The following is a 12,026-nucleotide window of genomic DNA, read 5'->3' as shown; positions in this document are numbered from 1 at the left end:
TTGGAACCTTCACCAATTAGAAGAAAGGAACTCTTCTTAGGGGGGAAATTCGATTCCGCAGTCTTCAACATGTTGTGGAGTTCAGGCAGACTGACATCCAGCTTATTCATGTGAAAGTTCACAACAAACTGCGAGAACGAACTCGGAAGTGATTGCAAGACCAAGTCTTGGCTCAGCTCCCCATCCATGGCAAAACCAAGTTGTCCAAGACGTTCAATCAAATTGATCATCTTAAGTACATGGTCATTCACAGATGATCCCTCAGACATCCTACAACCGAACAGCTCCTTCGATATCTCATATCGAGATGTCCTCCCTGCCACATCATACAACTCTTGTAGATGCATAAGGATAGTGTGAGCATCCATATGCTCATGTTGCTTCTTTATCTCAATGTTCATGGAAGCTAGCATGATGCATTGAGTAACATTTGCATCATTTATCCACTTACCATACACAACATGTTCATCATTATGTGCATCGCTAGCAGGTTCAGTAGGCTTAGGTGAGTCAAGCACATATTTCAGCTTCTCAACCTTGAGAACAATTCTCAAGTTTCGAAGCCAGTCAGCAAAATTAGGACCAGTCAACTTGTGAGCATCTAGTATGCTCCGGAGTGATAGTGTAGAAGACATAACGTATATAGTAAATCTGTAAATGATGAACACATAACAACACTTAACAAATATTCAATTTCATTTCAAAACACTATATGAATCGGGTCTTTATTCATAAGTGGCTCCCACTAGTTTATCTAATTTATACAACCCCTAAGTGAAAATTAAGCATTCATAATGCTAGTGGGAATAGGGATCCTACATTCCATCACACAACCTCGGCTGTAGTACGAAACGTCATGTGATGTTCAATAGGCAGACAACTCTTGTCAATTACATCTTATATTATTCCCTAATAAAACTTTAGCCTCTTGAATAATTGAGTCATGGCTGTAGCACGACAGACTCAATATTCTAAGTCAAGTCTAACCCAACATTTCGTACAATTGAATCAGTCTCCAACGGCCCACGGCTGCAGCATGTAACGACCTTTAGATTCTAATTTAATGTGCACATCTCTATGTAATAGACAAGTATTTCTTATTTCGAAATCAAAGCCCTCGGCTGTAGCACGAAACGACAATGATTCAAAAATAAGAACTACTTTCTACCATGTTGGAAGGCTTTGACCGACACAAGCCCGTTGTGTCATTAGCCAATTACTACTTGATATTATTTAATTTAAGAGGAATTATATTATGTTACAATCATAATCATATTATAAAGAGATTCTTCCTTTTAAATTAAATATTTCAAATCAATAATCGATAATCAGATGATTCCCAAATCGGGGAGAGCATTGTCAAGAGGCGTCACTTAATACCTCTTTCTTACAGATAGAAATCTGCTTTTGACAGAATCATCCTTTCTCTCAATATTGATAATTCATATTTAATTACGTGTTTCATAAACACAAGAATCTCATGATTATATTCATAATATTATTGTTAAGGCAAGAAACGATTCCTATTCTAGATTTTCTTGAGCACGCCTTATATTGATTTAAGTTCACCTAAATCTATCATCACATGGTAAACATAGGCATATATCTCATATATAAAAATAAATAAACAAGTAAGCATGCAAGCAATTATCATGTCACAGATTGATATAATGATGTATGAATTTATTATAGCATTTAAAAGCAATTAAAACATGCTTTAAAACACTTTCGGGAATATAAACAGTTCAAAACTTTTATATAAATTAAAATTTGACCACTCCATTAGATCCGTCTCGGAAAAACGAATCCAACGATATATTGCATGCCCAAAACGGAGTTACGAAACTCCCAGAAATCAAAATTAAAAAAAAAATAGATGGGCTGTAACGCATTACAGGAACGCGTTACAAGCCCTGCAACGCATTCCGGTAATGCGTTACAACCCTTTTAAGCCATTAAAAGGTGTAACGCATTCCGTGAATGCGCCACAGGGTGTAACGCATTCCCGGAATGCGCGACACCCCTTCCCGCGTGTCCTTGCAGCAGCCGACAGCTTCTGCCGCCGCCATCACATCAGTATGCCCCCCCCCTTTTTGAGTTCCAACCGTCAAACAAATATATATATATATATATATATACTTTATATACATATATTTAATTATGAATTTTAATTAAAACAACTTCAAAAAATCATAATAATTAATCCACAGATCAGAAAATTATGAAAAAAATTCCCAGACGATCTACAACACTTGTAGAACCCAGATCTACAGTCAAAACAATTCTGAGAAACGATTTCTAATCAATCATAATTAATCCATGATATAACTTGCAAAAATCATAATAAATTCATACAAGATCTTAAAATTCTGAAATTTTTATCACAGATCTATATGCATACAACCTAAGCTCTGATACCATTTTAGGATTTTATACATCACAGAAGCATGGTAAAACATTTTCTTGATATACAATCCATATAAACGCATACAAATCGTGAATAAATCGAAGGATCGATTACTAACCTTTAATAGCGATCCAAGAACGATGAACGGAGATCCCTAGTAGCTGCTCCTCAAGTGTGAAGCACTCCACCGGTATCCACCAAGAGATCAATGTGATGGAGGAGGAAGGGGGTGGGAGAATTAGTTGCCTCCCTTTCTTTTCTACTTTAGAATTAGGGTTTTTCTTTGGGTTGAAGGCACATAGGGTTTATAATGGTATATTTATAGGCAAAATTTTCAGCTGAAAATTTTCCCATAAAATATTATTATTATTAACCCTTTAATTGATTATTCTTATTACCCAATTAACTAATAATTAAAATACCTTTTAATCATTAATCCCTTTTCTAAACACTTTAGAAAAATAATTCTCTCACTTGATTTAATTTCCAAAATTAAATTCTTAATTAATAATATTAAGAACTTTTCTTAATTAACTTATAATTAAATCTCATTTAATCAATTATTAAATTTGCTAATTAATTATTTATTTCACAAATAAATAATCACCAGCCATTATTAATTAATTCCTCCACCATTAAATCATTCTCTTTTATGGTGTGACCCTGTAGGTTCAATATTAAGCCGGTAGTAGAAATAAATAATAATAAAACTACTTTATCATTATTTATATAAATTCTCTAATTTATTAAATATAATTAATTAATAAATTAATCATGTTTATTCTACATCGTGAGGGATACTTCTCAGCATATCGCGACTATCCGGATAATACGAATTCACTGCTTAGAATACCAAGAACTTATTCAGTGAATAGTTACCGTACAATCAATTCCTTCTACCCTACAATGTCACGATTAAATACAAGGCATGGAACTTGTGTCAAGCCTATCTTATTTATTCATATGCTTTCCCATTCACTATGCTTAGTTCTAATTAATGTAAATTAGAAACTCCTTTCTAATTTCATTCACTCTGGCCAGAAATTCCTGAACTAGCATAAGTGGATCAGCATTGAATATTCTCTTCCATCACTGGAAGGGGTAGATCCTTTATTGATCATACACTATCTTCGTGTACAAATTCCTATACCCAGTAAAGCCCTTATAATTGTCCCTGGAGACTAAGAACTAAACCAAAGCATAGTTCAGTGTACACAAGATGACTATGATGATCTCAAGTCTAAGGATACTTGTACAACTATCACTATATGAAAAACTGCTGACACGTGAGTGAACTCTATCAGTTATTCAGCTGTGTGAGTCATGTTAAGTGAACTTATTCTATAATAAGCACCTACATACTAGCTATAGTGTCACCACACAAATTTCTATGAGAACAGACAGCCTTCATAATGAAGCAAGCATAGTATGTACCGATCTTTGCGGATTATTAATTACCAGTTAGTAATCCTACGACCATGAACTATTTAAGTTTAGAGTTATCATCTTTTAGGTCTCATTATTATGATCTCATCACAATCCATAAAAAGCTTTACTCTAGAATGTGGTATATCTTATTTAAACACTTAAAGTAGATAAAGCCCGCAATAAAAACAAAACAAGTCTTTTATTAATATCAATGAAATCAAAATAGATTACACAAAAGTTATTCATAAATCCTCATACATGATTGGACTTAGGACACATCTCTTTCAAGTAATGCCTTCTTCTTGAAGTGTTCTCCTCCAGATCCTCCTCAGATTTGCTCCTGGTTAAGTCCTCTGAACTGAATAGTGTTCTCAAATATTCTAAATCAAATATGATTCTTCAATCTTCTTGTTGGAATAAGATTCTCCAATCTCCTTAATGGAATAGGATTCTTCAATCTTCCAATTAGAATAGGATTCCCCAATTTTCTATATCGAATAGGATTCTCCCAATCTTCTAAACCAAATAGGTTTCTCCCAATCTTCTAAACCAAATAGGATTCTCCCAATCTTCTAAACCAAATAGGATTTTTTGGTAAAAATTCATAGCTACTGTTTTCCTCTATTTTCGTACTGCTCAACTTTTATTCTCGTAATCATATCATCTCTGAATTAAAGAGAATTCAACAAGCTTCGCTAGACTGTAAGATCGTTCAAATCTGACTTACGGAACTCGAGATACGGCGCAAACAGTGTAAGCAAATCGCTAAATCCATCAATCCGAATTTTTCATCCAACTTCGCTCCTTCGTGGATATGGCTGCAAACTTCAACCTCCATGGCTGGATATCATCATCCATGGATCTCCCTCGTAGCCGCAGATACTACACTCAAATCTCCTTCGACCCCCCCTACCGAAAACAGTTATTCACGGATCTCCTTCGTGGTCGTTGTATGCAACTCCTCCGTGGCTATCCTTCAATTCTTGCGTCAAAGAACCTTCATCGTGACGAGACATCTCTTCCTCCTGAGATTATGATCTTGATTAGACCCTCCTTCTAGCGCCAATTTGTTGACGGAGGAATTTGGGAGCAACAAAGTTTGAGGTTCGTAGCCGAAAACAAGATCTGTGACGGTGGTTCTTTGTCGGAAATGTGAACAGTAATCGATAGATACGATGAACAATATTCGTCGGAAAAGATGAACAGTGTTTGGTTGTGTTGATTATTGGGGGCTGAGATTGCTTAGGGTTAGTGGTGGCTTCTTTGCGTTCTCGCTTCTGACCTCTTGCAATTTGCCTACGTATCCCTATTTATAGGGAATCAAGCCCACGTAGTTCTTGGGAACAAGAAACCTAACGGGCTTAGATTTCTTGTCCCGAGGCCCAGTAGGAAACCTACTGGAAACCGTCTTCTACTAGCTTTAGGAATATGCGCCGATGAGGCCCAACCACAAAGGCCTAAGGCTCGTCCGCGGCTTCGAGACTTCACGGATAAGGCATCTCCCTGCCCAAGGATAACCCTCCGCTACCAGCTGTTTCTCTAGTCCGTGGACGCAGGTATAGCTGTGGTTCACCCCAAATGTTGGACGCATCCTTGCCCCCCGATAAGGAGCCCCTACCAGATTGCAGGACAAGTGATCCCAAGCTTTTGAGTGCAAAGTGCAGGATACTCCGAAGTCTCCCAACGAGGACACCCGTTGACTACAGAGACAGAGCTCCCAAAGCACATACCAGATTTTACCCCACATCCCTAATGAGGACACCCATTGACTAAGGAGGAGGTCTTCAGTCCAGGCATACCCCTGGAGGTCTCTGACCACGGACATCGCCTTTCCTGTAGATATGCTACATGATGGAGTTCTTCAATAGAGTATCTGCATCAAATAGGTTAGTAATAATAATCTCCCTCTTCCGAAAATCATCCAAAGAACCCGTCCAAGTAACCGTGTTGAAGTCCCATCCAAGCTATCTTTCTCACTTAGGGCGCGCCCTAATACCTTAGGGGATGCTCTAAGAATCAGTTGAACTCCTTTCTTCATATATCAATAGGGTGCGCCTCCTTCATCAATGAGGGTGCGCCTTGATTATGTAAGGCGTCATCATTACTCTTCTCGTACGCATAAGGGCGCGCCTCCCCATATCTGTAGGGCGCGCCTTCTTCCTTTGTGATAAAATAGATGCCTTATCTTTACTTAATTTTAGGTACCAAAATCCCAATTCTGACCAATTGACTAGGTTTTGACCCGAACAAAGTTTATACCAAATTTTGGGCATAACAATTAAATATAATTTGGATCATTAAAATAAAAAAGTTTTCAGGTTTTACATTCAATCAACTTGTTTAATATGTATATCAAAAAGAAACTCTAACCTCCAATTTTGCATTTTAGGAATATCAATGCTATTAATAAAAATCAACAAAATTTCATCTCCATTACCTTAACAAAAAATCGAGACTATTTCGGTCCAAAAATTATTGAAACTATGGATAAATAAGTCGCCTGTATTGTTTGAATATATAGATTCGGTTGGGTTTTTCTCTAATCTATACTATACTATAACAACCGGAATATGGTATATTTTGGTTTTAACCTCCATTTTGATTATCCCTTCTTATAACCGTTGGATCTTCTTAACAAAATAATGAGAACCATTAGATCTAAATTTATTAAAATAATGAACTATCCAATCTCCTAGATTCAAATTTCTCCAACAACAAACATTAATGTTATTATTTATATTGATACAATAAGTTCGATTTGTTATTCCCAAATAATCTAAACAAGAATTACAGAAGGGGGGGTTGAATGTAATTCTGACTACTTTTCAATTTTTAAGAACAGTTCTTCAATAAATATATATAGCTGTGTTTGATTTAGCAATTGTGCGGAATAAAAGAAGTATAGAAATCAAGACACAAAGTATTTAAATACAAGTACTTAAAAACTTTTCGGTGGATTGAATTTTTCCACCAGATATATATATATATATCTAGTAGAGAACTCTGTGTTACAGAATTGTACACAGCTGCTTACAAGTTGAATCTATAAAATCCAGAGAAATTCTTTACAAATTCTGCCTTATCTATTTCTCTGGAAAATTGCTTGCTAACTTGGATACTATTCAACTTGCTACACTTGATTTATATATTACCCAGTTACATGATAAAGAGACAAGATAATACGACAAATTATTTCTAGTTTAACTTCATGCTGCTACACTTCTGTTTCCAGCATCTTTGAATATCTTCAGTCTAGTATGGAAATGAAAATGCTTCTTTGTTCTCTAAAACCTGAATTAGGCTGCCACATTCTATTTGCATACAATCAACGTATGTGACTGTCAAGTCACTATCAACTGCTCTTTTGAATTTGATCATCCGTTGAAACTCTGTTTGATCATCCGTTGAAACTCTGTTTGATCTTCCGTCGAGACTTATGTTGATCATCCGTTAAGACTTTGTGAATCATCCGTTGAGACGGTCTTCTTGGCACTTAACTCTATTTCATTTATACAAGATTGCAAGACATCTAATATTTACAATTAACCATCATATCTTGCATATCAATCTAGTAGTCAACATGACTTAAACATTCTATAATATTTAGTTCACTAAGCCATTTAAGTATGCTGAAATGTGATGCTAATCTTATTGTTACATAAACTACTCTTTCAACAGATGTTGAAATGATCATCTGTTGAAAGTTATAAAATCACTTAAATAAAATCTATTAAATATTTGGTCAAGTTATTATCAAGGACTCAACATATTCCTAATAGAATTTCTACCAATAACATAAATTATCCAAATATTAAAATAAAGCACTACCAAGCCAACAACAAATAGAACAACAAATATTTAACAACACGGAAGCTTACTTTACCGTGTTTAGAGCAAAATTTAGTCCCATAATCCTCCAACACTGTTGTGGATTGTTATATTCCAGAAAAACGTGACGCAGATGTTCCCATCAACCCCACACATGGGCATATAATGGTTATTTGCGCGTCTGCCCCGCAATAGAATCCTGACAAGTACATTATTAGTAAAAAATGACACAAAAATATATTTATCTCATGGGGCACCTCTGATTTCCACAGTTGCTTCCGGCCAAGTTCATGTGTACTAGGATCATCCCTATTATGCCGCATATATCAAATGTATATGTGGTTTCTTAAATCACTAATACTCATATCTTATCTTTAAGAAATAATTAGTTCTTTTTTATATCATTTTTATTAATAAAATATTAATTTCTCACTTTTTCTTCCACTTTTTTCTTTCTCTTTTCAACTTATTGTTGATATCTTTTCAATTTTATAATAATAATAATAAGGGATAGATTTAGAGATTATTATGTGAGTTAAAATATAAAATCATGTCCTAACATACTAAAAGTTATTATTTTATAATATTTATAAGAAAGCTACTAACACACTGTTGGACTTACTCTTAGACTTAGGTGGAGATATTAGATTTGATTATTTTATTTCGGCTTTCTTAAAAAAATTATGTACAATTTTAATACGCATATCCTAAATCTGATATATTTTTTTATCTTTAAATAAAATTATATCATTTTTGTTCAATCCTAATTTCAGTACACATATCTTGAATATGTGGAAGCTTTTGTGATTTAAATACATGTGTATTTAAGGAAAAAAATAAAAAAATTCTCTAACTTTTTTTGGACAAATACTTGGGTGTTCTAAGAAAATTCTCATGGTAATGAACAAAGCCTTTTTAATGAGATAATTGTTTGATGCGGTTACACTATTTGGGTACAATTTATTTGACCATTTTACCAAGGAAAAAAAACCTTATTTACAGCTTAGTTGTATAGTTATTTTTGGGATAAAACAGCAACGGAAAACACATAATTGTTTGTCCGTCTCCAAAATTGTGCGTCTCAGGCGACAAATGACCGATGTCCGCCTCAAAAGCCACAAAGCTAAGTTGTATTTTTCGTTCTGCTTGTGCCGCCACTACTAAATTAATTCTCTCGCCACCCGTCCAAGACATTGCTGTGAAACGCCATGTCGCCGTGCGTGACGCTTTCTCTGTTTCTCCATTCGCACCCACCACCTGTTCGACATTATTACCCACTCACCCATTCAATTCTTTCGAACCTCTCACTGCTAACAATTTGAGAATAGACAAAGCAGCTGCCTACACTTATGAGGAACTCACCAAGGAGCTCTCACAGGAGATTTCTTCCATTTTGACTGAGGCCGCGGAGTTTGATGATGCTGATGAACTTTATTCAGAGGAAGAGGAGGAATGTGAGGATGATTATACGAGACTCGATAAGGAATTGAGTATACCATGGTTTTCGAGCATGTCACGAGGCACCACGTCATTGTATCGTAAAGAACTGGCTCGTGAGAGGAAACATAAATGGGTTTTTAAGGGCACCCAAACTGGACGCTTTCATCGGCTCGTTAACATGTGTGCAAACAAAATGGGTTCGGATAATACTCTTCAGGTGTTTGGTAAATTGGGACGTGAGACGGGTGTTAAAGAATTTAATGCGTTGATGAGACTTTGCATAGACAAGGCTAGGAAAACTGAAGATGATGAAGTTATACTACGGCAGATTTATAAGGCGTACAAAATTTTGGAAATAATGAAAGAACAAGGTTTTCCTGTCAAGGAAGTAACGTATGGTCCACTCCTCGTGTATTTAATTGACAAGGGTTTAGTTGAAGAGTTCCATTTCTTCTGTGAACTAATCAGAGATGAAAATTCTGATTCGGTGTCAAGATTATCTTACTATGAGATGCTATTGTGGGTCGGAGTCGAGGATGTGGATAAAATTAAAGAGCTCTTGGATAATGTTGCAACTAAAGATGGTGAAGACCGGTCTTGCCTTCAAGAGAATTATTTGTTAGCCTTATCTGAAAGTGACCGGAAAGATGAAGTTATGCTGCTGTTAAATTCAATTGACATCACAAATGTTTCATCAGTGAACCATGTAACAAATATCTTTAGAACATTGGGAAGGCATACGCTAGAGTCTGTTGCTAAGAGTTTCTTACAAGCACTCAAAGTCGACGATGTTGAAGCAGAAAAAATTTCAAATTACATCTATAACTATGCAATTAGCGTGCCAAATTTAGGGGTTGGGGATATTGTTTTAAATATCAATAATATGCATACTGAACTGGAGGTTGCACCTTCATCTGCACCATATGAGAAGCTTATTAGACAGTGCTGTGATTCTCACAAGGTTCACATTGCTCTTGAGATAGTAGATCATATACTGGAAGCCGGTCTTCCTTTGTCAGTGGAAATATATCTTTGCATATTAACTGCATGTGATGAAAGCTGTGAGTATAATCTGGTTCGTCATATCTATGCATTGATGTGCCGCCATGATGTGAAGCCGAACAATGAGATTTTCAGGTGCATGATAAGTTTAAGTGTCAAAATGAAGGATTATGATGGTGCATATGGCATGATCAGAGATCTGGAGAAAATGAATCTTATTCCTACAGCTGGCATGTATAACGCTATATTGTCTGGACACTTCCGAGATAAAAACTTCTCTGGTGCATTGAAGGTTCTCAAAGAGATGGAAAGTGCACATGTATTACCCGATTCTCAAACTTTCAGCTATCTTATTAGCAATTGCAGCCGCGAAGAAGATATCACAAAGTATTATGATGAACTAAAAATTTCTGGCGTTCAAGTTACAAAGCATATTTTTATGTCCCTCATAAATGCATATGCATCTTGTGGACAGCTTGAGAAGGCAAAACAGGTGGTCCTTGACAAAGGAGTACCTGTCAAGAACTTGAATGAAATAAAAAGTGTGCTTGTCTCGGCATTGGCAATACATGGGAAAGTGGCTGATGCTCTTGGAATTTATGAAGAACTGAAACACGCTAAATGCAATCTGGAGCCAAAAGCTGTTTTAAGTCTTATAGAGCATCTTCAAAATGAAAGAGATTCAAACAGATTGATTGAGCTGCTTGAAGAACTTAAAGAGACGGATTATTGGGTTAATGGCTGCTTTAGAGTGGTTTCATATAGTGTTCGTCACAAGTTCTTGGGTACTGCTGTTGATTTGCTCAAGAAACTAAGGAATGAGTTTCGCGATGATGAGATGGCAAGTGAAGTTCTTTTTGATGAGGTGTTTTGCCAAGTTGCTGAGGCAGAGCCTGTAGATTTGCAAATTGGTCTCAATTTACTTCAGGCCATCAAAAAGGAACTTGGTTTATATCCTTCACGAAAAAGTCTCGACTTCCTCCTCACTGCTTGTGCCAAAGCCAAAGATTTACATAGTTGTTTCTTGATATGGCAAGAATATGAGGAAGCCGGACTTCCATATAATGTCCTAACTTTTTTAAGGATGTACCAAGCTCTTTTGGCTTTGGGAGATGGCAAGACTGCAAAAAAAATTCTGAACCAGATACCGAGAGATGATCCGCATGTCTGTTGCGTCATTGACGCATCACAGACAGCCTATGGAACTGGGACAAAGAAGACCAGGAGAAAGTCCAAGAAACTTAAAAATAAGAAAGATAAACAGAAGTCTTTGCTGAAGGAAAAGAATATCGGAGATTAAGCTATATCTTCGTCAGATTCCAGAAGGCCATGGCTTACATTTTCATAGAGTTGCTCCATATGTTTGCTCTCCCCTACCCCAAAAAGCTTTTAGGAAAGCCAAGAAAGCATTATATTAAGAATAACATATTTACCATAAAGTTCCATTGCAACCAGTTGTTAAAATTGATACATGTGAATTCTGTATCATAAGAATTGGTGCGAAACCAAGTCCATTACCTACGCCTGCTAACATAATTTGAATTCACCTCGAAATTTCTAACTATTTGTTCGGATGTCAATTACTTTCTATTGTGATTTTTACAGATTTTGCTCAGAAGAAAAACAATTTTGATTCTGCGTTCCTTTAGAAATTGGGTAGTACTTCCCCAACAGTGCTAAGAAAATTTCGATTCGAGGGAGTCATTCCTGACACAATCTATTTATATATAAAATAAGATTTGATTAACAGTGAGAAGCTAGGGTTTTGCAAACTGTAATTTAGCAAATAAAGAAAAATCGAACCCTAATCTCTTTCACTGCAAACGCAACCCATGGAGCCTCTTCTACAACTCTGATATACAAAGATGATGCAAATGAAGGAAAAGAATTTTATGCAAAATGAAAAATAGAAGGGACTCGC

At 35.9% G+C, this 12,026-nt stretch overlaps 1 protein-coding gene across 1 annotated transcript; it reads left to right on the top strand.

Moving 5' to 3' along the window:
- The first annotated feature begins 8,597 nt into the window (after window positions 1-8,597).
- On the top strand, window positions 8,598-11,619 carry LOC141707637 (pentatricopeptide repeat-containing protein At4g04790, mitochondrial-like). Its single transcript, XM_074510919.1, has one exon. It carries the CDS (start codon window positions 8,763-8,765, stop codon window positions 11,403-11,405), a length of 2,643 nt encoding a protein of 880 aa, XP_074367020.1. The 5' UTR covers window positions 8,598-8,762; the 3' UTR covers window positions 11,406-11,619.
- Window positions 11,620-12,026: the final 407 nt, after the last annotated feature.

The sequence above is a fragment of the Apium graveolens genome, chromosome 2 (assembly GCF_009905375.1).
Source record: "Apium graveolens cultivar Ventura chromosome 2, ASM990537v1, whole genome shotgun sequence".
NCBI lineage: Eukaryota > Viridiplantae > Streptophyta > Magnoliopsida > Apiales > Apiaceae > Apium > Apium graveolens.
This window is presented reverse-complemented; position numbering and strand designations above follow the sequence as displayed.

Bases quoted from the DNA above. Each gene is read 5' to 3' on its own strand.
- LOC141707637 (XM_074510919.1), top strand. From the start codon at position 8,763: ATGTCCGCCTCAAAAGCCACAAAGCTAAGTTGTATTTTTCGTTCTGCT.